The following is a 27,845-nucleotide window of genomic DNA, read 5'->3' on the forward strand; positions in this document are numbered from 1 at the left end:
TATAAATCGTATATTATTATTATTATTAAGCCCGTGCGGGCTGGGCATCATGATGTAGGACACATTAAATTAAAAAATTAAATTAAAAAACAACATGTGAGGGTACCTACTACCTACCCTAGGGGACACGGGGAGAACATGTGAGGGTACTTACCCTAGGGGACACGGGGAGAACATGTGAGGGTACCTACCCTAGGGGACACGAGGAGAACATGTGAGGGTTCCTACCCTAGGGGACACGGGGAGAACATGTGAGGGTACCTACCCTAGGGGACACGAGGAGAACATGTGAGGGTTCCTACCCAGTAAACACTCCCCCTGCTAGACATTTTCATATTTACGGAATGTGCCATTTTTAAAGTTTTCAAAATGTATAAAAAATAAACATCTCTTGAAAATAGCAGATCTACAAGCTCACAATGTGTTATGATGTATTGGAAATTGAAAATACTCAAAGTACAAATTCCTCAAAATTGTACCTAAGTACAACATTGTTGTGCAACAACATATTAATTAACCGTAAGCACCAGGGAACCTGTGTGTGTGTGTGTGTGTGTGTGTGTGTGTGTGTGTGCATCTTACCTGTAGTGAGCAGGGCACTCTGATCCATCAGGTTCCTGACTTCCTGGGGCTCTTCAGGGGCCATGATGAAGACTGTGTGTTCTCCCCGTGGCCCTTTCTGAAACCAGTCCCTTGACTTGAAGTGCTCTCGGGAGGTTCCCTCGTCAGGAAGTGCCCCTCCAGCTGAATCAAGTTCCCTTGATTAGGGTGCTGGGTATAAAAAACAGGAAATACACTCGCCCTCCTTGTGCAGAAACAGGAAACAGACAACATTCGTTGCCATGGTTACCATCATGCAATTGTTACCTGTTATTTTGTTTGTACAGTTATATTGCATTGCATCGTGTATGTTTGTGTGACATGTGGATTTCATTAATATGGAAAAAGGAAATACAGCGTGACTGTCAAAAATGACATGTCATATACATCCATGGTGTTTATAAATCATTGTTAAAAGTCGTTTAGTTTGTGTGGTTTCATTTATAGTTTTTCACGGTGGGGTAAATAAAGAGCCCTTGTGAACATCAGTTGGAGCGTTGTCTATTCTGCATCAGATGAAGATTGTTTAGGAGGAGTTTATTTATAATTTATTTGTGGTGGTATACTTCCATTTGTAGGTGGCGGTTTCCATGCGGACAGAGAGCAGGGCTGCACAAGGCAATGGAGTCTAGATCGGCACAGACTCGCTCTTGAGGGCTTTATAAGCCACTTCCACTCAAGGCTGCTTGGTTTCGGACCACACTTAATATGGCGCAGCGTTTAAGCCATGATTTATTATTGGTTTAATGTCATTATAATATAAATGTGAACATTATATATAAACTGGACTAGTCTGGACATTTCTGTAATTGTCCGTTGTCACCACAAGGTGGCAGAAAAGCCTATATTTTGCCTGTATTTCACATTGAGCTGTAAAAAAAAAAAAAGGAATGCCTCAAATCCTACATACAATTCAAAGTGCTTCAGAGTGTGAGTGAGTGAGTGAGTGTGCACGCACAACAACACATCATAATAATTAATAACCCATCCATTTCTACACAATACTGGGTATAAAAACACAGCGGAAACATGAAGTGGAGTCTGTCAACTAACACAATTTCCTTCTTCCCACATCGCACTGCAACGTAACTCTAGGATGAGCCGCCCGCGGATTTCGAGTTATTATTAGTAAGTAATAGTAAGTAATCACACATAATTCACTGAATTATAAGTCAAGAACAAATAAAACCAAATAAACCCCCCCCCCCCAAATAAAACCTTCAATTCACACTTTAACCAACTTTATTATCATATAGTTGAGTCAGTGTGTGTGTGTGTGTGTGTGTGTGTGTGTGTACGCACATGCGCGCGAGCGTGCTTGTTTTATGTAGGTTTAGTTAACAGCTGGGTAGAAAAGTGTGTGTGTGTGTGTGTGTGTGTGTGTGTGTGCGCCTGTGTCTATGTAGGTTTGGTTAACAGCTGTGTAGAAAAGTCGTAAAGATCTTTGTTGACTTTCTTCAGAGTTTTCACTTCTTCCTCCAACTCTGAAACTCTGACCATGGTGTTCTCTCCCTCTCCATACACACCCTGGGCGAGAGAGAGAGAGAGAGAGAGAGAGAGAGAGAGAGAGAGAGAGATAAAGCTTGTGAATGTACGGAGGCACACAGTGCTGTATATAATAAATATCATATAGACGGTTGTGTTGAGACTCTGGACATGGGTTAGGGTTAGGGAGAGAGACACAGAGGAGAGAGACGGAGAGAGAGATGTTGAGACTCTGGACATGGGTTAGGGTTAGGGAGAGAGACACAGAGGAGAGAGACAGAGAGAGAGATGTTGAGACTCTGGACATGGGTTAGGGTTAGGGAGAGAGACACAGAGGAGAGAGACGGAGAGAGAGATGTTGAGACTCTGGACATGGGTTAGGGTTAGGGAGAGAGACACAGAGGAGAGAGACGGAGAGAGAGATGTTGAGACTCTGGACATGGGTTAGGGTTAGGGAGAGAGACACAGAGGAGAGAGATGGAGAGAGAGAGATGTTGAGACTCTGGACATGACAAAACACAGTGATGATTTAGGCCGTGTTATCGGCATGGTGTTGATCCACTGACAGTGAAAATGTAATAATGGTTTCAACACAGCCATATTTTTAGTACATTGTGCTTCAGTATGTTGACAAGCTTCATGGGGATGCAACGTTTCCTTTCCAGATCGATTTGGCCAGACAGGTATATTCAGACAGACAGGTATATTCAGACAGACAGACAGACAGGTATATTCAGACAGACAGGTATATTCAGACAGACAGACAGGTATATTCAGACAGACAGGTTATACATACCTTGTTGGTCACAGCGCTCATCAAGGAGTACAGTCTGTCAGATCTATCTAGGAAGGACTGTGGTTGGTCCTGTACACACACAGAGACAGAGAGAGAGAGAGAGAGAGAGAGAGAGAGAGATGTTGTAAGGTTTGGGACATTTCTAGACAGTAGAGGTAGGAAGGTTTGGGACATTTCTAGACATAGAGTTAGGAAGGTTTGGGACATTTCTAGACAGTAGAGGTAGGAAGGTTTGGGACATTTCTAGACAGTATAAGTAGTAAGGTTTGGGACATTTCTAGACAGTAGAGGTAGGAAGGTTTGGGACATTTCTAGACATAGAGTTAGGAAGGTTTGGGACATTTCTAGACAGTAGAGGTGGAAGGTTTGGGACATTTCTAGACAGTAGAGGTAGGAAGGTTTGGGACATTTCTAGACAGTAGAGGTAGGAAGGTTTGGGACATTTCTAGACATAGAGTTAGGAAGGTTTGGGAAATTTCTAGACACTAGAGGTGGAAGGTTTGGGACATTTCTAGACATAGAGGTAGGAAGGTTTGGGACATTTCTAGACAGTAGAAGTAGGAAGGTTTGGGACATTTCTAGACAGTACAGGTAGGAAGGTTTGGGACATTTCTAGACAGTAGAAGTAGGAAGGTTTGGGACATTTCTAGACAGTACAGGTAGGAAGGTTTGGGACATTTCTAGACAGTAGAAGTAGGAAGGTTTGGGACATTTATAGACAGTACAGGTAGGAAGGTTTGGGACATTTCTAGACAGTAGAAGTAGGAAGGTTTGGGACATTTCTAGACAGTAGAAGTAGGAAGGTTTGGGACATTTATAGACATAGAGGTAGGAAGGTTTGGGACATTTCTAGACACTAGAGGTAGGAAGGTTTGGGACATTTCTAGACAGTACAGGTAGGAAGGTTTGGGACATTTCTAGACATAGAGGTAGGAAGGTTTGGGACATTTCTAGACAGTAGAAGTAGGAAGGTTTGGGACATTTCTAGACAGAGGTAGGAAGGTTTGGGACATTTCTAGACAGTAGAAGTAGGAAGGTTTGGGACATTTCTAGACAGAGGTAGGAAGGTTTGGGACATTTCTAGACACTAGAGGTAGGAAGGTTTGGGACATTTCTAGACAGTACAGGTAGGAAGGTTTGGGACATTTCTAGACACTAGAGGTAGGAAGGTTTGGGACATTTCTAGACAGTACAGGTAGGAAGGTTTGGGACATTTCTAGACAGTCAGAGAAAAAGACCAAAAGACACCTATACATGTCCTCGGGTGTTAAGTTGAATTGAATAATTATATTAGAAGAGCTATCTTACATATTAATATTATTATTATATAATTGTATACCTGTACACTAAGACCCAATCTGAGGCTAATTATTATTATTATTATAGTATTATTATTATAATTACCTGTACACTAAGACCCAGTCTGAGGCTAATTATTATTTTTATTATTATTATTATTTTTATTATTATTATAATAGTATTATTATTATAATTACCTGTACATTAAGACCCAGTCTGAGGCTCAGCACCCCCGCCTCCCCCCCCAGCCCCTCCCCCTGCTGCTGGGAGGCGGAGCTTATCAGGTGACGACTGAAGCGAGGGAGAGATATGACTGGACGGCTGTCTGATGATGTCATCATGTTGGCCGGACACGGCATGAGGACAGCGTTGGTGATTGGTCCTGGAAGAAAAAATAAATAAATAAATATATATATATATATATATATATATATATTATTGTATTATACATTAATCCAGTGGTTTTCAACCAGGTGTCCTTGAGGGGGTTCCAGGTGGTCCAGCATTTGATACAGACTTATAGCATGTTATGTAGACAGCACTATAATTGTATGTAGTCATAGCACGTCATAGTACATATGTATACTGTATAGCATAGTATAGTATATATGTATAGTTTAATTATATAGATATTCCACTGTTACGTTCTTAGCTTATGCATGTTTCATAATAAATGCTTTTTATATATGTGACGTATGCTTTTGCGTTTTGTTCACCACCTTTATCTTTATAAAATAGACTAACAGAAGTGAGCCCCACGCATTAAACAAGAGAAGCACCACCTTTAGCTTTATAAAATAGACTAACAGAAGTGAGCCCCACGCATTAAACAAGAGAAGCACCACCTTTAGCTTTATAAAATAGACTAACAGAAGTGAGCCCCACGCATTAAACAAGAGAAGCACCACCTTTATCTTTATAAAATAGACTAACAGAAGTGAGCCCCACGCATTAAACAAGAGAAGCACCACCTTTAGCTTTATAAAATAGACTAACAGAAGTGAGCCCCACGCATTAAACAAGAGAAGCACCACCTTTAGCTTTATAAAATAGACTAACAGAAGTGAGCCCCACGCATTAAACAAGAGAAGCACCACCTTTAGTTTTATAAAATAGACTAACAGAAGTGAGCCCCACGCATTAAACAAGAGAAGCACCACCTTTATCTTTATAAAATAGACTAACAGAAGTGAGCCCCACGCATTAAACAAGAGAAGCACCACCTTTAGCTTTATAAAATAGCTGTCCGAGGAGCTTTGTCCGTCGATCAGTTGACTTTTCACTGTAGCGCTGCGTGCTGCTAATGATCCACACTCCGCGTTGTTTGTGAGCTTGTACGTCTGCTATGTATTTAAAACGTTAATAATACATGCAGGCCAGGGTCTTCAATGTTTTTCAGGTCAAGCCAAGGACCACTTAGCTGAGAGTGAGAGAGATCAAGCAGGGACCCCCACTATACATAGGCAATTATATTATAAAACTGTGTTGCAGATTAAACTAGACATAGACTTGTTTGACAGCATTAGAGTGTGACCTGTAATCTTTGTTTTGTTTATTTGTTTCTTTTCTATTTATATGTTGGTAACATTAATTGATGAACGATAGGCTATTACATTTTAATCTCTTGAACCCTCTATAGGCCTAATCAAAACCTCAAATTGACCTTTGTGATATAATAATTATAGCCTATGATTATTAGTAATCTAACAATTCCACAATAACCAGCAGAGAGCAGACCCTTTGTTTACTTACAGAATTCTATAAGTTGGGTTGTTTGAGATGCAGAGCTATAATTCTAACCTACAGTAAAACAATAAATTGCTTTGAATTTAAATGTAATGTATTTTTACATGTTTTGGAAAATTAATAGAGCTTTAATATAAATCCTTTCTATTGTGTTGAATCGCCATCAAATCGCATCAAATCGCATCGTATCGCAATGTCCAGAATTGAATCGCCATCAAATCGTATCGGTAGAGGGGTGAATCGCATCGTATCGCCAGGAGATTCCATGTATCGCTAAAGTATCGTATCGCTGGCAGTGCATCGAGATGCGTATCTAATCGTGAGATGAGACGAGATTCACATGCCTAGTACCTACCTACCCTAACCCTACCCTAACCCTACCCTAACCCTACCCTAACTCTACCCTAACCCTACCCTAACCCTACCCTAACTCTACCCTAACCCTACCCTAACCCTACCCTAACCCTACCCCTACCTAACCCTACCCTAACCCTACCCTAACCCTACCCTAACCCTACCCCTACCTAACCCTACACTAACCCTACCCCTACCCTAAACCTAACCCAGAGCCGTCTAATACAGTACCTTTGTGGGGGGAGCATCGGATGGTCTGCTTGCTAAGGACGTCCCACAGCCTCAGAGACTCGTCATGTGACCCAGAGAGCAGCAGAGTACCGTCCATCGACACGGAGAGGCACGTCACCATGCTCCTACACACACGCACACACACACGCACGCACGCACGCACACCAGAGCGATTGTCCAGGGTGTTTTAGAGAAGGGAGAAGAGTCTGGGACGTGTGGAGCGTTGTCCAGGGTGTTTTAGAGAAGGGAGAAGAGTCTGGGACGTGTGGAGCGTTGTCCAGGGTGTTTTAGAGAAGGGAGAAGAGTCTGGGACGTGTGGAGCGTTGTCCAGGGTGTTTTAGAGAAGGGAGAAGAGTCTGGGACGTGTGGAGCGTTGTCCAGGGTGTTTTAGAGAAGGGAGAAGAGTCTGGGGCGTGTGGAGCGTTGTCCAGGGTGTTTTAGAGAAGGGAGAAGAGTCTGGGGCGTGTGGAGCGTTGTCCAGGGTGTTTTAGAGAAGGGAGAAGAGTCTGGGACGTGTGGAGCGTTGTCCAGGGTGTTTTAGAGAAGGGAGAAGAGTCTGGGACGTGTGGAGCGTTGTCCAGGGTGTTTTAGAGAAGGGAGAAGAGTCTGGGACGTGTGGAGCGTTGTCCAGGGTGTTTTAGAGAAGGGAGAAGAGTCTGGGACGTGTGGAGCGTTGTCCAGGGTGTTTTAGAGAAGGGAGAAGAGTCTGGGGCGTGTGGAGCGTTGTCCAGGGTGTTTTAGAGAAGGGAGAAGAGTCTGGGGCGTGTGGAGCGTTGTCCAGGGTGTTTTAGAGAAGGGAGAAGAGTCTGGGACGTGTGGAGCGTTGTCCAGGGTGTTTTAGAGAAGGGAGAAGAGTCTGGGACGTGTGGAGCGTTGTCCAGGGTCAGTGGCGTGCAAAGATACACTAGTGGGTGCTAGAGCACCCCCTGCCCTTTTGGCACTGTACCCTTTTGATAAATAAATACAAAATAAACTTGTTTTTCTTATTTTGTACCGTGTACAGTATGTGGACCATGGTGACATTGATCAATTCTTGATACAAAAAAAAGCTTCTAATATATTATTTAAGAGTGTCGCAGTCCCACCCCCTCGAGAGACCCGGAAAATAAATCCCGGTTAATTTTACTCATAGACTTTTCAGAAAGTATTTATTTAAAGACGTTTACGCCGCGGACAAAGCCAACTCTTGTCGTGACAAATCATGACAATAAACACAATGTTTTGGACCAAACAAAGAATTAGAAAGTAGAAAAAAAACGGCAGGTTACAACACTTTTTTTAGTTGTTTTTCTTCTTAGTAATTATTTGTTTGGTCCAAAATATTGTGTTTGTTGTCATGATTTGTCACGACTCGAGTTGGCTTCGTACGACGCTTAAAAGGTCTTTAAATAAATACGTTTTGAAAAGCCTATGGAGAAAATGAATGGAGAATCATTTCCTGGGCTATGGTTAGGGTTCGTCGTTCTGAAAGGGGGCGGGACTGCGACGCTCTATTAAGGCAACCTGCCGGTTCCACTCGCTGCACAAGGTGCCCTTCTTTCACTTGAGCACCTGCCGCTCTAAATGTCTGTGCACGCCACTGTCCAGGGTGTTTTAGAGAAGGTACTTCCAGCTTCCCTGCGTCGGCTGATCTGAGAGGGTTTGTAGGGTTCGATCAGACGTGTGGGGGTAGTAGTGTTAGGGTTAGACCACCAGGGGGCAGTATTTCCTACCTGTGTCCTTTGAACACTTGGTTTCCATCGTTGTCGGACTGGAAGGTTTTTTCACGACTTAAACTCTGAATAAAAATAAACACAACAAACAATTATAAATTGACAGTGACACCTAGTGGTGACTGATAGGTATTTTTGGATTTGTTTGTACATTTGTTTACATGTGCCCTGCAATAATTAGGCATCGTTATATAAATCATATGTCCTATGACTTATTTTTCATGTCACGATGTTCCACTAAGTTACATCTCACTTCTCCCCTAGCCAGCGTGAGATAAATAATAGTTTTCTCTTGTTTGCCATAACACCTTGGTCTCTATGCGCCCAGAGCAGAGAGCCAGTCTCCAACTAACATAACATAACATAACATAACACCTTGGTCTCTATGCGCCCAGAGCAGAGAGCCAGTCTCCAACTAACATAACATAACATAACATAACACCTTGGTCTCTATGCGCCCAGAGCAGACAGACCATAACACCTTGGTCTCTATGCGCCCAGAGCAGAGAGCCAGTCTCCAACTAACATAACATAACATAACATAACACCTTGGTCTCTATGCGCCCAGAGCAGAGAGCCAGTCTCCAACTAACATAACATAACATAACATAACACCTTGGTCTCTATGCGCCCAGAGCAGACAGACCATAACACCTTGGTCTCTATGCGCCCAGAGCAGAGAGCCAGTCTCCAACTAACATAACATAACATAACATAACACCTTGGTCTCTATGCGCCCAGAGCAGACAGACCATAACACCTTGGTCTCTATGCGTCCAGAGCAGACAGACCATAACACCTTGGTCTCTATGCGCCCAGAGCAGACAGCCAGTCTCCAACTAACATAACATAACATAACATAACACCTTGGTCTCTATGTGCCCAGAGCAGAGAGCCAGTCTCCAACTAACATAACATAACATAACATAACATAACACCTTGGTCTCTATGCGCCCAGAGCAGAGAGCCAGTCTCCAACTAACATAACATAACATAACATAACACCTTGGTCTCTATGCGCCCAGAGCAGACAGACCATAACACCTTGGTCTCTATGTGCCCAGAGCAGACAGCCAGTCTCCAACTAACTTGTTAGCTGGTTGTCAGTGTCCAGTTATAAAGAGTTTTATAAGTTTAATATTATAACATTAACACTAATTATGCTAATGACGTATATAGCCCTAGAATGTCTGAGATATACATAATATATATATATATTTTTTTTGTATTATTCTTCGGGGAAAAAGAAAATATATATATATATATTTTTTTGTATTATTCTTCGGGGAAAAAGAAAAAATATATATATATTTTTTTCCCTCTTTCCTTCTTCAGCGATCCTAGAACGGTTTCACTGCCGTTCACTTCCTCGTTTACCGGCCGACTAAAGTTGCTCATAACTCTAAATCTACGGAGCTCTCCGTGGTTCTGTCTTCATTCTGACCTCATTCTGACCTCATTCTGTCTTCATTCTGACCTCATTCTGACCTCAGCAGCACCTCGTTAGGAATATTAACACTACGATGTTCTGACCTCATTCTGACCTCAGCAGCACCTCGTTAGGAATATTAACACTACGATGTTCTGTCTTCATTCTGACCTCATTCTGACCTCAGCAGCACCTCGTTAGGAATATTAACACTACGATGTTCTGACCTCATTCTGACCTCAGTAACACCTCGTTAGGAATATTAACACTACGATGTTCTGACCTCATTCTGACCTCAGCAGCACCTCGTTAGGAATATTAACACTTCTACAGAGACATCAGACGAGGCAGCGTTGAGGTACTGAGGGAACAATATGGTTTTTTGGGGGAAATGGAAGGCGGGGCTTTTCAGAGTAAAATCTGCCTCATCTGCATGGCACTCTAGAGCCTTTATTATGAAGAATTCCCGGAAAAAAGTGTTTAATTACCTGGCTGGACAGCGACACCTGGAAGATGTTCCCGTCACTTCCTCCACAGAACAGGAAGTACTCACAGGGGTCAAAGGTCACAGACATGATGCCGACATCAAAGAGAACGGAGAGCAACATCTGACCTGAGGATAGTTCCCATACCTGGAAGAGACACGCATACACACTAATGTTAAATGTATACACATACACATTAATGTTAAATATTCACCTAACATCTGACCCAAGGATAGTTCCCATACCTGGAAGAGACACACGTGCGTGCGTGTGCGTGCATGCGGTTGTAATGCACGTAACTCGAGAACCGTTTGACCCACCGACTTAAAATTCGACACACACGTTCCACCCTAGGCTTCAATTGACCTACATCTACACCAATCTACATCTACATCTACATCAATCTACATCTACATCTACGTCAATGGCACTGAAAGAATTTTAACGATCTGGTCCAATGAGCTCGTAGCCAGTCTGGCCTGAGTACCCATCATGCCACAGTGTTTTGTAGTTTTGTAGTTCTATTACCTTAACGGTCTGGTCCAATGAGCTCGTAGCCAGTCTGGCCTGAGTACCAATCATGCCACAGTGTTTTGTAGTTCTATTACCTTAACGGTCTGGTCCAATGAGCTCGTAGCCACTCTGGCCTGAGTTCCCATCATGCCACAGTGCAGGTCAGTGATTGGCAGAGAGTGACGAGACAGAACGTGGCGAGGCTCCGAAGACTGACTCCCATCACACTGTATGACACTGGGAATATATAAACACATACATACATAAATATATATACATATAATACACACTGTACATATATAACATACACTACACTATGCAGACTGACTCCCAGCACACTGTATGACACTGGAAATATATAAACACATACATACATAAATATATATACATATAATACACACTGTACATATATAACATACACTACACTATGCAGACTGACTCCCAGCACACTGTATGACACTGGAAATATATAAACACATACATACATAAATATATATACATATAATACACACTGTACATATATAACATACACTACACTATGCAGACTGACTCCCAGCACACTGTATGACACTGGAAATATATAAACACATACATACATAAATATATATACATATAATACACACTGTACATATATAACATACACTACACTATGCAGACTGACTCCCAGCACACTGTATGACACTGGAAATATATATACACATAAATATACATATAATACACACTGTACATATAATATACAGTATACTACTGACTGACTGACTGACTGCCGAAATAGAGTTTAAACTGGGCTGCTTACTGGCTGGCTGGCTGGTCTCAGTGGTCTGGCTGCGCGTTAGGGCCGATTCATACTCCTATTTTACAGCTGTTTCGGCGCTGTAGTGCCGAAATGATTTCGGCTCGTCAGAAATGTTCAGTAGCACCGAAGAGACGACTTTAGGACGGTAACCCCCCCCCCCCCCCCCCCCCCCCCGAACCTCAAATGACGTCACATTGTAGGCTCTACACTACAGAGCCAAATGACGTCACATTGTAGGCTCTACACTACAGAGCCAAATGACGTCACATTGTAGGCTCTACACTACAGAGCCAAATGACGTCACAATGTAGGCTCTACACTACAGAGCCAAATGACGTCACATTGTAGGCTCTACACTACAGAGCCAAATGACGTCACATTGTAGGCTCTACACTACAGCGCCAAATTACGTCACATAACATTGTAGGCTCTACACTACAGAGCCAAATGACGTCACATTGTAGGCTCTACACTACAGAGCCAAATGACGTCACATTGTAGGCTCTACACTACAGAGCCAAATGACGTCACATTGTAGGCTCTACACTACAGCGCCAAATTACGTCACATAACATTGTAGGCTCTACACTACAGAGCCAAATTACGTCACATAACATTGTAGGCTCTACACTACAGAGCCGAACCGACTTTTATTCGGCTCTAAAATAGGAGTATGAATCGGCCCTTAGAGAGACTGAACCTGGGCTGTCAATCTGTATTAAGGTAGTATTCATTACCTGTACAGACTCCAGATCAGTATTAAGGTAGTATTTATTACCTGTACAGACTCCAGATCAGTATTAAGGTAGTATTTATTACCTGTACAGACTCCAGATCAGTATTAAGGTATTATTTATTACCTGTACAGACTACAGATCAGTATTAAGGTAGTATTCATTACCTGTACAGACTCCAGATCAGTATTAAGGTAGTATTTATTACCTGTACAGACTCCAGATCTGTATTAAGGTAGTATTTATTACCTGTACAGACTCCAGATCAGTATTAAGGTAGTATTTATTACCTGTACAGACTCCAGATCAGCGCTACGTTGTCCTTTCCTCCAGAAACAAAATGGCTGCTGTCGTCTGTGAACTTTATGCAGGTGAGGTCCTGGTAGTGTCTACAGAGGACGGCCAGCAGACTGCCTGAAGAAACCTACAATATAATTATAATATAATATACATTAGGAAACACCATATTAATGTACAGGTGAGGTCCTATAGTGTCTTCAGAGGAAACACCATATTAATGTACAGGTGAGGTCCTAAAGTGTCTACAGAGAACGGCCAGCAGAAACCTACAATATACACAATAATAACACTGTTTTTATATACAAGTAATAAGTATTATAATATACTGTTTTAATAATAAGTCTGTGGTCCGTCGGGTGTATATCTATATTCTATAGCCTCTGTTTACATTTATTATAATGTAATATACTGTTATACAATACAAAAATATCTTCTAAATTCAAGAACCTTGAGAGGTCTATCCACTTCCCTAGCATAGAGCAAGACGGCTCCTCACAACGCCACAACGCACGAACAGCCTCACGGAACCTCAATCTGCCCTGCATTACACACGCCAACCACACGGAACCTCAATCTGCCCTGCATTACACACGCCAACCACACGGAAACCTCAGTCTGCCCTGCATTACACACGCCAACCACACGGAACCTCAGTCTGCCCTGCATTACACACGCCAACCACACGGAACCTCAATCTGCCCTGCATTACACACGCCAACCACACGGAACCTCAGTCTGCCCTGCATTACACACACCAACCACACGGAACCTCAATCTGCCCTGCATTACACACGCCAACCACACGGAACCTCAGTCTGCCCTGCATTACACACGCCAACCACACGAAACCTCAATCTGCCTTGCATTACACACGCCAACCACACGGAACCTCAGTCTGCCCTGCATTACACACGCCAAACATTCTAACACCTCAGTCTGCCCTGCATTACACACGCCAACCACACGGAACCTCAGTCTGCCCTGCATTACACACGCCAACCACACGGAACCTCAGTCTGCCCTGCATTACACACACCAACCACACGGAACCTCAATCTGCCCTGCATTACACACGCCAAACATTCTAACACCTCAGTCTGCCCTGCATTACACACGCCAACCACACGGAACCTCAATCTATTATTATATTATTATAATATACTGTTTTAATAATAAGTCTGTGGTCCGTCGGGTGTATATCTATATTCTATAGCCTCTGTTTACATTTATTATAATGTAATATACTGTTATACAATACAAAAATATCTTCTAAATTCAAGAACCTTGAGAGGTCTATCCACTTCCCTAGCATAGAGCAAGACGGCTCCTCACAACGCCACAACGCACGAACAGCCTCACGGAACCTCAATCTGCCCTGCATTACACACGCCAACCACACGGAACCTCAATCTGCCCTGCATTACACACGCCAACCACACGGAAACCTCAGTCTGCCCTGCATTACACACGCCAACCACACAGAACCTCAGTCTGCCCTGCATTACACACGCCAACCACACGGAACCTCAATCTGCCCTGCATTACACACGCCAACCACACGGAACCTCAGTCTGCCCTGCATTACACACACCAACCACACGGAACCTCAATCTGCCCTGCATTACACACGCCAACCACACGGAACCTCAGTCTGCCCTGCATTACACACGCCAACCACACGGAACCTCAATCTGCCTTGCATTACACACGCCAACCACACGGAACCTCAGTCTGCCCTGCATTACACACGCCAAACATTCTAACACCTCAGTCTGCCCTGCATTACACACGCCAACCACACGGAACCTCAGTCTGCCCTGCATTACACACGCCAACCACACGGAACCTCAGTCTGCCCTGCATTACACACACCAACCACACGGAACCTCAATCTGCCCTGCATTACACACGCCAAACATTCTAACACCTCAGTCTGCCCTGCATTACACACGCCAACCACACGGAACCTCAATCTGCCCTGCATTACACACGCCAAACATTCTAACACCTCAGTCTGCCCTGCATTACACACGCCAACCACACGGAACCTCAATCTGCCCTGCATTACACACGCCAAACATTCTAACACCTCAGTCTGCCCTGCATTACACACGCCAACCACACGGAACCTCAGTCTGCCCTGCATTACACACGCCAACCACACGGAACCTCAATCTGCCCTGCATTACACACGCCAAACATTCTAACACCTCAGTCTGCCCTGCATTACACACGCCAACCACACGGAACCTCAGTCTGCCCTGCATTACACACGCCAAACATTCTAACACCTCAGTCTGCCCTGCATTACACACGCCAACCACACGGAACCTCAGTCTGCCCTGCATTACACACGCCAACCACACGGAACCTCAGTCTGCCCTGCATTACACACGCCAACCACACGGAAACCTCAATCTGCCTTGCATTACACACGCCAACCACACGGAACCTCAGTCTGCCCTGCATTACACACGCCAACCACACAGAACCTCAATCTGCCCTGCATTACACACGCCAACCACACAGAACCTCAGTCTGCCCTGCATTACACACGCCAAACATTCTAACACCTCAGTCTGCCCTGCATTACACACGCCAACCACACGGAACCTCAATCTGCCCTGCATTACACACGCCAACCACACGGAACCTCAATCTGCCCTGCATTACACACGCCAAACATTCTAACACCTCAGTCTGCCCTGCATTACACACGCCAACCACACGGAACCTCAATCTGCCCTGCATTACACACGCCAACCACACGGAACCTCAATCTGCCCTGCATTACACACGCCAACCACACGGAACCTCAATCTGCCCTGCATTACACACGCCAACCATTCTAACACCCCAGTCTGCCCTGCATTACACACGCCAAACATTCTAACAATCATCTTCATTCAATTCATTTGCGTCAAAAACAACTCATCTCCCCGCAAATCACGTGTCACCAGTGTCACCAGTCAAATGCATGTTGGGACGGACACTGATTAATACTGGGACACAGTTTTCCGCGCAACATTCCCCATGAATTATCCAACGCACCTCCCCTTTTCCACACTGCCCCCAGGCAGGCATCAGACCCATACATCAGACCCATACATCAGACCCATACATCAGACCCATACATCAGACCCATACATCAGACCCATACATCAGACCCATACATCAGACCCATACATCAGACCCATACATCAGACCCATACATCGACTCATACATCAGACCCATACATCGACTCATACATCAGACCCATACATCAGACCCATACATCAGACCCATACATCAGACCCATACATCAGACCCATACATCGACTCATACATCGACTCATACATCAGACCCATACATCAGACCCATACATCAGACCCATACATCAGACCCATACATCAGACCCATACATCAGACCCATACATCAGACCCATACATCAGACCCATACATCAGACCCATACATCAGACCCATACATCAGACTCATACATCAGACCCATACATCAGACCCATACATCAGACCCATACATCAGACCCATACATCAGACTCATACATCAGACCCATACATCAGACCCATACATCAGACCCATACACCCATACATCAGACTCATACATCAGACTCATACATCAGACCCATACACCCATACATCAGACCCATACATCAGACTCATACATCAGACTCATACATCAGACCCATACACCCATACATCAGACCCATACATCAGACCCATACATCAGACCCATACATCGACTCATACATCAGACCCATACATCGACTCATACATCAGACCCATACATCAGACCCATACATCAGACTCATACATCAGACCCATACATCAGACCCATACACCCATACATCAGACCCATACATCAGACTCATACATCAGACCCATACACCCATACATCAGACCCATACATCAGACTCATACATCAGACCCATACATCGACTCATACATCAGACCCATACATCAGACCCATACATCAGACTCATACATCAGACTCATACATCAGACCCATACACCCATACATCAGACCCATACATCAGACTCATACATCAGACCCATACACCCATACATCAGACCCATACATCAGACTCATACATCAGACTCATACATCAGACCCATACACCCATACATCAGACCCATACATCAGACTCATACATCAGACCCATACACCCATACATCAGACCCATACATCAGACTCATACATCAGACTCATACATCAGACCCATACACCCATACATCAGACTCATACATCAGACTCATACATCAGACCCATACACCCATACATCAGACCCATACATCAGACCCATACATCAGACCCATACATCGACTCATACATCAGACCCATACATCGACCCATACATCAGACCCATACATCAGACTCATACATCAGACTCATACATCAGACCCATACACCCATACATCAGACTCATACATCAGACTCATACATCAGACCCATACACCCATACATCAGACCCATACATCAGACTCATACATCAGACTCATACATCAGACCCATACACCCATACATCAGACTCATACATCAGACTCATACATCAGACCCATACACCCATACATCAGACCCATACATCAGACTCATACATCAGACCCATACACCCATACATCAGACTCATACATCAGACCCATACACCCATACATCAGACTCATACATCAGACCCATACACCCATACATCAGACTCATACATCAGACTCATACATCAGACCCATACACCCATACATCAGACCCATACATCAGACTCATACATCAGACCCATACACCCATACATCAGACCCATACATCAGACCCATACACCCATACATCAGACCCATACATCAGACTCATACATCAGACCCATACATCGACTCATACATCAGACCCATACATCGACTCATACATCAGACTCATACATCAGACCCATACACCCATACATCAGACCCATACATCAGACTCATACATCAGACTCATACATCAGACTCATACATCAGACCCATACATCAGACTCATACATCAGACCCATACATCGACTCATACATCAGACCCATACATCGACTCATACATCAGACCCATACACCCATACATCAGACCCATACATCAGACTCATACATCAGACTCATACATCAGACTCATACATCAGACCCATACACCCATACATCAGACCCATACATCAGACTCATACATCAGACCCATACATCGACTCATACATCAGACCCATACATCGACTCATACATCAGACCCATACATCGACTCATACATCAGACTCATACATCAGACCCATACACCCATACATCAGACCCATACATCAGACTCATACATCAGACTCATACATCAGACTCATACATCAGACCCATACATCAGACCCATACATCAGACTCATACATCAGACTCATACATCAGACCCATACATCAGACCCATACATCAGACCCATACATCAGACTCATACATCAGACTCATACATCAGACCCATACACCCATACATCAGACCCATACATCAGACTCATACATCAGACTCATACATCAGACCCATACACCCATACATCAGACCCATACATCAGACTCATACATCAGACCCATACACCCATACATCAGACCCATACATCGACTCATACATCAGACTCATACATCAGACCCATACATCAGACCCATACATCAGACTCATACATCAGACTCATACATCAGACCCATACATCAGACCCATACATCAGACCCATACACCCATACATCAGACCCATACATCAGACCCATACATCGACTCATACATCAGACCCATACATCGACTCATACATCAGACCCATACATCAGACTCATACATCAGACCCATACATCAGACCCATACATCAGACCCATACATCAGACTCATACATCAGACCCATACACCCATACATCAGACCCATACATCAGACCCATACATCAGACCCATACATCGACTCATACATCAGACCCATACATCAGACCCATACATCAGACTCATACATCAGACCCATACACCCATACATCAGACCCATACATCAGACCCATACATCAGACTCATACATCAGACCCATACACCCATACATCAGACCCATACATCGACTCATACATCAGACCCATACATCAGACTCATACATCAGACCCATACATCAGACCCATACATCAGACCCATACATCAGACTCATACATCAGACCCATACACCCATACATCAGACCCATACATCAGACCCATACATCAGACTCATACATCAGACCCATACACCCATACATCAGACCCATACATCAGACTCATACATCAGACTCATACATCAGACTCATACATCAGACTCATACATCAGACCCATACATCAGACTCATACATCAGACCCATACATCAGACCCATACATCAGACTCATACATCAGACTCATACATCAGACCCATACATCGACTCATACATCAGACCCATACATCAGACCCATACATCAGACTCATACATCAGACCCATACACCCATACATCAGACTCATACATCAGACCCATACATCAGACCCACACGGGGAAAACATAACTTCTTCTTTGGGGAAGCATCGTGGCCAACGCGGGGGTTGCGTGGCACAGGCACCTGAAAGCCAGCTCTGACAGTTGTTCACGTGAACACACACGCTGTTTCGACACCACACTGTCCACACCCCTCCTCTACCACCTCCTTCGCCGTGCCGTACACATGGGCTCAGGGCTCGACAGTGCGACTAGGTACTCTCATTTGCGACTAAAAATATCACCGTGCGAGTTGTACAATTCAATTTGCAGCACAGGTGCGACTACAGGATTTGATCCTGTATTTCAATCGTGATAAAAGACAAGTCTCTGTCTACAGCAAGTGCACATTCTATAGTCGCGGTTCTATACCTAAATTTATATTTCTGAACGGCGGTGTCGTTCGCCAAAAAGAGCAGAGCTACAAGCTAACAACGTGTCGAGGCTCAATGCGGCGTTCATTTGAAGATCTGTCCCTTTGCTCCCACCGCCCCGCCCCTCCCTGTGTTGCTGCTCAGTTCTCTTCCCTGTCAGCACTCAGCAGCGGAGCGAACGCAGCAGGATAGCATGTATTGGTAGCACAGAAGACAGAAGGAGTTGCTAGGACCCCGACACGTTGAATACTAAAGTTATTTAGAAAGTTTGTAATGTTAAAACATCACTTGATATAACTTTTAACCAAACGTGGGTGAAACGGCGTGCAGCCGCGCACGTAAAGAGTGCACGTGCGCACGCAAATGGAGTGGACGGATTCATTGATATACCAAAACAACCCTTGCTTAGCACCTCGCTAAAAGTGTGTGCGCAGCGCAATACGAATGACCGACCTGGCTGGATATATTAGTCAGTGGCTAGCTCAGGTCCATAAGTCTAAATGCAACGCATTAGACTAGAGCTATGGACCAGAGCTAGTCAGTGGCCTCACTGGCCTGCATAACGAGCAACGTAAAAAAGGCAAAGATCCCCCCCACCATCTCCTTCCACCACGCCGAGGTGTAGCCTATATGTCCGATGTTCTGTCTGAACTGAACTGAAGCAGTCAGAGGTGTAGCCATTATGTCCGATGTTCTGTCTGAACTGAAGCAGTCAGAGGTGTAGCCTATATGTCCAATGTTCTGTCTGAACTGAAGCAGTCAGAGGTGTAGCCTATATGTCCGATGTTCTGTCTGAACTGAAGCAGTCAGAGGTGTAGCCTATATGTCCAATGTTCTGTCTGAACTGAAGCAGTCAGAGGTGTAGCCTATATGTCCGATGTTCTGTCTGAACTGAAGCAGTCAGAGGTGTAGCCTATATGTCCAATGTTCTGTCTGAACTGAAGCAGTCAGAGGTGTAGCCTATATGTCCGATGTTCTGTCTGAACTGAAGCAGTCAGAGGTGTAGCCATTATGTCCAATGTTCTGTCTGAACTGAAGCAGTCAGAGGTGTAGCCTATATGTCCGATGTTCTGTCTGAACTGAACTGAAGCAGTCAGAGGTGTAGCCTATATGTCCGATGTTCTGTCTGAACTGAAGCAGTCAGAGGTGTAGCCTATATGTCCGATGTTCTGTCTGAACTGAACTGAAGCAGTCAGAGGTGTAGCCTATATGTCCGATGTTCTGTCTGAACTGAACTGAAGCAGTCAGAGGTGTAGCCTATATGTCCGATGTTCTGTCTGAACTGAAGCAGTCAGAGGTGTAGCCTATATGTCCGATGTTCTGTCTGAACTGAACTGAAGCAGTCAAAAGGTGTAGCCTATATGTCCGATGTTCTGTCTGAACTGAACTGAAGCAGTCAGAGGTGTAGCCTATATGTACGATGTTCTGTCTGAACTGAACTGAAGCAGTCAAAGCCAAGGAGAATGTTACATTACTAATTCACCTATCTATCTATCTATCTGCATACCAAACTAATAGTCTATCAGTATAAAAACAAATTGATTATATAGATTATATAAAAAGAATATGATATCCAGATGAATATCAATATTGTGATCATTTCTGAAAAGATATTGTGATATAACATTTTGTCATATTGCCTGCCCCTACCTCACATCACTTTATTAAATAAAAATCACACCTGTGTGAAGTGAGGGGCACTCTTATCATCATACATCATGTTTTAATTTACGTCATATTTAGCGGAATTTTGACCTAATTTCTCCGTTCATTGTCAATGGCAAATATTGAGACGTGTGGGGACTAAAGCTGTATATAGGAGGGGCTAGCGCCCCTCAAAAACACATTATTTGATAACTTTTCATTGTGCTCCTAAAATAATTTGTGTGCTACTAGATTTTTCAACTTAGGCGCACACGTGCTACTTGGAAAAATGCTAAGCGTCGAGCCCTGATGGGCTACAAGCACGCTGACAGCCTGGACACTGACCACAGGTTACTGCAGCATTTTCTTGCAAAAGAAACTAGCCTACCAATTAGCCTACTTTTGTGCCCAACCCAACTTCCCAAGACCATCTGTAAACAACAATCCCCCCCCCCCCCCAGGGTAAGGACTAGTATTTAAAACTTTACAAAAATATATTTATACGTAATTTTAAATCTCGCCACCACACGTCACAATATTTTCCATTGACAATGAAAGGCGAAATTAAGTCAAATGTCGGCCAAATACCACGTAAATATGTGGCAACAAAAAGTGCCCCTCACTTCACACAGGTGTGATTTCTATCATTGTGAGAACAATGTAACTTTTCAGGAATAGAAAGCCTGCAGTTTCTATTAGCTATTAGACTCCCCATCGATGATGTCACTGGTGGACGGGTTTTTGAACTGTCCACAGCCCTCCTATGAGACACAGACTGGTTTCTGAACTGCCCAAAGCCCTCCTATGAGACACAGACTGGTTTCTGAACTGCCCACAGCCCTCCTATGAGACACAGACTGGTTTCTGAACTGCCCACAGCCCTCCTATGAGACACAGACTGGTTTCTGAACTGCCCAAAGCCCTCCTATGAGACACAGACTGGTTTCTGAACTGCCCACAGCCCTCCTATGAGACACAGACTGGTTTCTGAACTGCCCACAGCCCTCCTATGAGGGGGGGGGCAGAGGGACACAGTATTATATTAATAAATGGTGTAATTCATACCTCCCACAGGTAGAGGGACTCAGCGATTCCAGCCAGAAGCCAAAGACCATCAGGAGACGCAGTGAGACATGTTACGATGCCTGGACACACGATCTTCTGCTGTACCTGGTCCTAAACATATAAAACATTACATTAATAATAATATTTAATAATATAAACACACAGCGATGCCTGGTCCTAAACATATAAACATTACATTAATAATAATATTTAATAATATAAACACACCATCTTCTCCCGATGAATCCGGGTGTGGATTTGACATCTGGCTTGAGATATCTTCAATAGTTTAATTACTATGAATGTATTGGTGAATTCAGTGACTTTAATTAATGGGATTATGGATAATAATCTCTATAAAAAAAAAGACGACCCAAAGTTTGGCACACTACTCCCAGACATTGATGTAGTTCTAATAGTAGTATTACCTTTCTCTGTATCTCCCAGACATTGATGTAGTTCTAATAGTAGTATTACATTTCTCTGTATCTCCCAGACATTGATGTAGTTCTAATAGTAGTATTACCTTTCTCTGTATCTCCCAGACATTGATGTAGTTCTAATAGTAGTATTACTGTACCTTTCTCTGTATCTCCCAGACATTGATGTAGTTCTAATAGTAGTATTACTGTACCTTTCTCTGTATCTCCCAGACATTGATGTAGTTCTAATAGTAGCCTAGTATTATAGTAGTATTACCTTTCTCTGTATCTCCCAGACATTGATGTAGTTCTTGTGGAGTTGAGCTCCCAGAATAAACTGTCCGTTCAGAACGGTCAGCGTTCTAGGCGTGGTGTTTCCTCCCCGATACGACATGACGTTTGTTCCACTCTGCAGGTCTGTGACGTTGGTGTTCACTAATGTACCTGAAATATAAATATACATATATAAATATATCTTTACCCACTTCATGGGTCCAAACTACAGTTTGTTGCGTTTCATACCATTTAACAACATCATTCACTTGTTTCTACAACATGATCTGCTGAAGGCTTCGTTCGTGAACACACCAGATAACATATTAATAAGATGGGCAACCAGCATTAGATATGGAACAACGGAACTTCACAATGAGCGGAGGAGGGACGGAGGGAACTATCGGGGCTACCGCCCATAGCCACGGAGCCAAGACAGCTTTATCTCCCTTTGGAGGAGTCTTTACAACATATAATATATAATATAATAGAGATATGTAAGATAAACAGACCTGCAGCATCGCAGCACAACACCACTTCCATGGGCGCCGCCATCTTGAATGTAGTTCACAACACCACGCTGCCTGCCGCCGCTTTGTTGTTTCACAAACACTGCAAACACCCCCTACTGGACTGGAGTGAGCACTACGCCTCTGATTCCTCTGTGTTAATAATAATAATGTAATAATAATAAAGTAATTAAACTCATTTTCAGTGTCGTCGAGTAATACATATGCTAAAGTGTCTGATAGATTATTTAATAATGTTATTCTGGAGCTAAAGTGTCTGATATATTATTTAATAATGTTATTTTGGAGCTAAAGTGTCTGATAGATTATTTAATAATGTTATTCTGTAGCTAAAGTGTCTGATAGATTCTTTAATAGATTATTTAATAATGTTATTCTGGAGCTAAAGTGTCTGATAGATTCTTTAATAGATTATTTAATAATGTTATTCTGGAGCTAAAGTGTCTGATAGATTCTTTAATAATGTTATTCTGTAGCTAAAGTGTCTGATAGATTCTTTAATAATGTTATTCTGGAGCTAAAGTGTCTGATAGATTCTTTAATAATGTTATTCTGGAGCTAAAGTGTCTGATATATTATTTAATAATGTTATTCTGGAGCTAAAGTGTCTGATAGATTCTTTAATAATGTTATTCTGGAGCTAAAGTGTCTGATAGATTATTTAATAGATTATTTAATAATGTTATTCTGGAGCTAAAGTGTCTGATAGATTCTTTAATATATTCTTTAATAATGTTATTCTGGAGCTAAAGTGTCTGATAGATTATTTAATAGATTATTTAATAATGTTATTCTGGAGCTAAAGTGTCTGATAGATTCTTTAATAATGTTGCAGCAGGATAACATTAAATAATGAAATGAGCAACATTTCTAGATCCAAATCAAAGTTTTAATTCTTTAGAAGGAGGAGAACAGAGTGTAGAATAGATACTGTACATACAGTCAATCATCTGATGTGTAAATATAACACTAGAGCAATGCACTGTTCACCTGGTGGAATAATTAGTATGAATGTTGAAATAAAACAGTTTATGCTTCTCACATGACTCGATAAATATAAATGAAACGGTTGATGCTTCTCACAGGCCTCGATAAATATAAATGAAACGGTTGATGCTTCTCACAGGCCTCGATAAATATAAATGAAACGGTTGATGCTTCTCACAGGCCTCGATAAATATAAATAAAACAGTTTATGCTTCTCACAGGCCTCGATAAATATAAATGAAACGGTTGATGCTTCTCACAGGCCTCGATAAATATAAATGAAACGGTTGATGCTTCTCACAGGCCTCGATAAATATAAATAAAACAGTTTATGCTTCTCACAGGCCTCGATAAATATAAATAAAACAGTTTATGCTTCTCACAGGCCTCGATAAATATAAATGAAACGGTTGATGCTTCTCACAGGCCTCGATAAATATAAATGAAACGGTTGATGCTTCTCACAGGCCTCGATAAATATAAATAAAACGGTTGATTCTTCTCACAGCATAAACTGCTGTGCATATAAGCTAAAATATTCATATTGTTTTACATGATTGTACTGATGTGAATATTGAAAGTACATGCTTTACCGTGACAGTAATAACTTATACGATGCATATAATGTTAACGTGACAGTAATGTTTTGTTACATTAAAGATGCGATTATTTATAATCCATTTCTAATGGATGAAGGCTTGGCCTGGAAGAGAATGAGGTCATCAGGGAGTCTCTGACCTGAAGAGAGGTCATCAGGTGGTCTTTGACCTGAAGAGAGGTCATCAGGTGGTCTCTGACCTGAAGACAGGTCATCAGGGGGTCTCTGACCTGAAGACAGGTCATCAGGGGGTCTCTGACCTGAAGAGAGGTCATCAGGGAGTCTCTGACCTGAAGACAGGTCGTCAGGGAGTCTCTGACCTGAAGAGAGGTCGTCAGGGGGTCTCTGACCTGAAGAGAGGTCGTCAGGGGGTCTCTGACCTGAAGACAGGTCGTCAGGGGGTCTCTGACCTGAAGAGAGGTCGTCAGGGGGTCTCTGACCTGAAGAGAGGTCATCAGGGAGTCTCTGACCTGAAGAGAGGTCGTCAGGGAGTCTCTGACCTGAAGAGAGGTCGTCAGGGGGTCTCTGACCTGAAGAGAGGTCGTCAGGTGGTCTCTGACCTGAAGAGAGGTCGTCAGGTGGTCTCTGACCTGAAGAGAGGTCGTCAGGTGGTCTCTGACCTGAAGAGAGGTCGTCAGGTGGTCTCTGACCTGAAGAGAGGTCGTCAGGTGGTCTCTGACCTGAAGACAGGTCATCAGGTGGTCTCTGACCTGAAGACAGGTCATCAGGTGGTCTCTGACCTGAAGAGAGGTCGTCAGGTGGTCTCTGACCTGAAGAGAGGTCGTCAGGGGGTCTCTGACCTGAAGAGAGGTCGTCAGGGGGTCTCTGACCTTCTCAGTGTTTCAACCCTCAACCACTACACTTTCCAGTTTGCGGGTCAGCAGTGATTGGCCAGTCACTGTCCCTCTCCTCCAGTGATTGGCCAGTCACTGTCCCTCTCCTCCAGTGATTGGCCAGTCACTGTCCCTCTCCTCCAGTGATTGGCCAGTCACTGCCCCTCTCCTCCAGTGATTGGCCAGTCACTGTCCCTCTCCTCCAGTGATTGGCCAGTCACTGCCCCTCTCCTCCAGTGATTGGCCAGTCACTGCCCCTCTCCTCCAGTGATTGGCCAGTCACTGTCCCTCTCCTCCAGTGATTGGCCAGTCACTGCCCCTCTCCTCCAGTGATTGGCCAGTCACTGCCCCTCTCCTCCAGTAGCCTCGGTCCCAGGCTTACTTATCTGCGAAAAGAAAAGCCTGGTCACAACCTAAGGCAGAGAAGGTAACACTTGTTACATTCGCGGAGAATGTAAACTGATTTGTAAAGCATCAACGTCATTTCCTTCGGCGATACTTCCGCTAAAATCCCGCACTTCCACTGATAGTCTTTTCAGCGTAGGTCTTGGCCAGGGTGTTCCTCCAGGCTTCCAGCTATAGCAGAGGGCGCCCCAGAGAGCGTCTGTGCGCTGTGTGCCTGGGCGTCTGTGTGCCTGGGCGTCTGTGTGCCTGAGCGTCTGTGCATGTGTCCATCCTTGTCCACACTTGGCCTTACTCTGGTGTATTTGAGTCATGGAAGCTTTCTCTAAATGAGTTATACGATGCGTAACTTTAACGTGACAGTAATACGTTATACGATGCATAACATTTGGCAGTAAATTAGTGGAGATGCAGCACTAGGCTAGGCTAAGCTAGGCTAGTAATACGTTATATAACATTTGGCAGTTAGTGAGTGAAGATGCAATGCTAGGCTAGGCTAGGCTAGGCTAGTTATAAATTACATAACGTTTGGCAGTAAGTTAGTGAAGATGCAGCGCTAGGTTTATACACAACATGCAGAGTCAGTGTAATCAATTATAACTAGTTAATCTCTTATCAGCAGTGGTGGAAAGTAGCTACTTACATTTACAAGTATTTTTTAGGTATTTGTCATTTTGTACTAGGTAGGCTTTAATCCACTACATCTCAGAGACTATGACCACATTTGACTGAGGGACTGCCTCTTGTGTTTTCATGTCATGTGAAAGCAGTGAATCATCCTACTATGGGTGCGTTCGGAAATGCGCACCGGGAATGTGGTCAGTTTGTTGAGTGTGGTGGGCAGTGACGTCACAGAGTGCGTTCAGAGTGCCTTATTTACGAACGACCACATTCACACCGATTCACACTGGACGACCCCAGCTTCAAGGTAGGGTCGCTCAGTGGACGACCCCAGCTTCAGGGTAGGGTCGCTCAGTGGACGACCCCAGCTTCAGGGTAGGGTCGCTCAGTGGACGACCCCAGCTTCAGGGTAGGGTCGCTCAGTGGACGACCCCAGCTTCAGGGTAGGGTCGCTCAGTGGACGACCCCAGCTTCAGGGTAGGGTCGCTCAGTGCGGGCACTTGGAACACCCGGTGCGCAGCGCACTGGATTTCTGAACGACAACGACACACACACACACACACAAACACACAGATGTCCATGTGGGACACCGGCTGACAGTGAAAACGGGTGCTATGACATCGTATATCATTAGGTTCCCAAGTTGCCATATTGGTTGTTCAGTTTGACCCACTAGTTCATATTGGTTGTTCAGTTTGACCCACTAGTTCATATTGGTTGTTCAGTTTGACCCACTAGTTCATATTGGTTGTTCAGTTTGACCCACTAGTTCATATTGGTTGTTCAGTTTGACCCACTAGTTCATATTGGTTGTTCAGTTTGACCCACTAGTTCATATTGGTTGTTCAGTTTGACCCACTAGTTCATATTGGTTGTTCAGTTTGACCCACTAGTTCATATTGGTTGTTCAGTTTGACCCACTAGTTCCAGATTATTGTTATTAGTGTGTTATTAGTGTGTATTTCTAAATTGCAGTATCGATACTTTTACATAAGTAAAAACTTTGACTACTTTTTCCACCACTGCCAATCAGTGTCAATATACATATTTTATCTTAATTGAAAAATAATAAATACATCAGTATAATAAATAATAAATACATCAGAGTTTAATAATAAATAATGAGTGTTTTGAT

At 43.6% G+C, this 27,845-nt stretch overlaps 1 protein-coding gene across 1 annotated transcript; it reads right to left on the bottom strand.

The window, feature by feature from the left end:
• Positions 1-1,861: 1,861 nt before the first annotated feature.
• wdr18 (WD repeat domain 18) lies at positions 1,862-23,294 on the bottom strand (the record flags this gene model as incomplete). The annotated part of the gene is made up of 11 exons (XM_080769417.1): positions 1,862-2,127; positions 2,882-2,950; positions 4,378-4,562; positions 6,512-6,636; positions 8,224-8,288; positions 10,141-10,284; positions 10,746-10,887; positions 12,471-12,604; positions 22,045-22,155; positions 22,744-22,910; positions 23,252-23,294. 11 exons carry the CDS (start codon positions 23,292-23,294, stop codon positions 1,999-2,001), a joined length of 1,314 nt encoding a protein of 437 aa, XP_080625543.1. The 3' UTR covers positions 1,862-1,998.
• Between the last annotated feature and the right edge of the window lie 4,551 nt (positions 23,295-27,845).

This window comes from Protomyctophum bolini (assembly GCF_963924005.1).
Source record: "Protomyctophum bolini genome assembly, chromosome: 8".
Lineage (NCBI taxonomy): Eukaryota > Metazoa > Chordata > Actinopteri > Myctophiformes > Myctophidae > Protomyctophum > Protomyctophum bolini.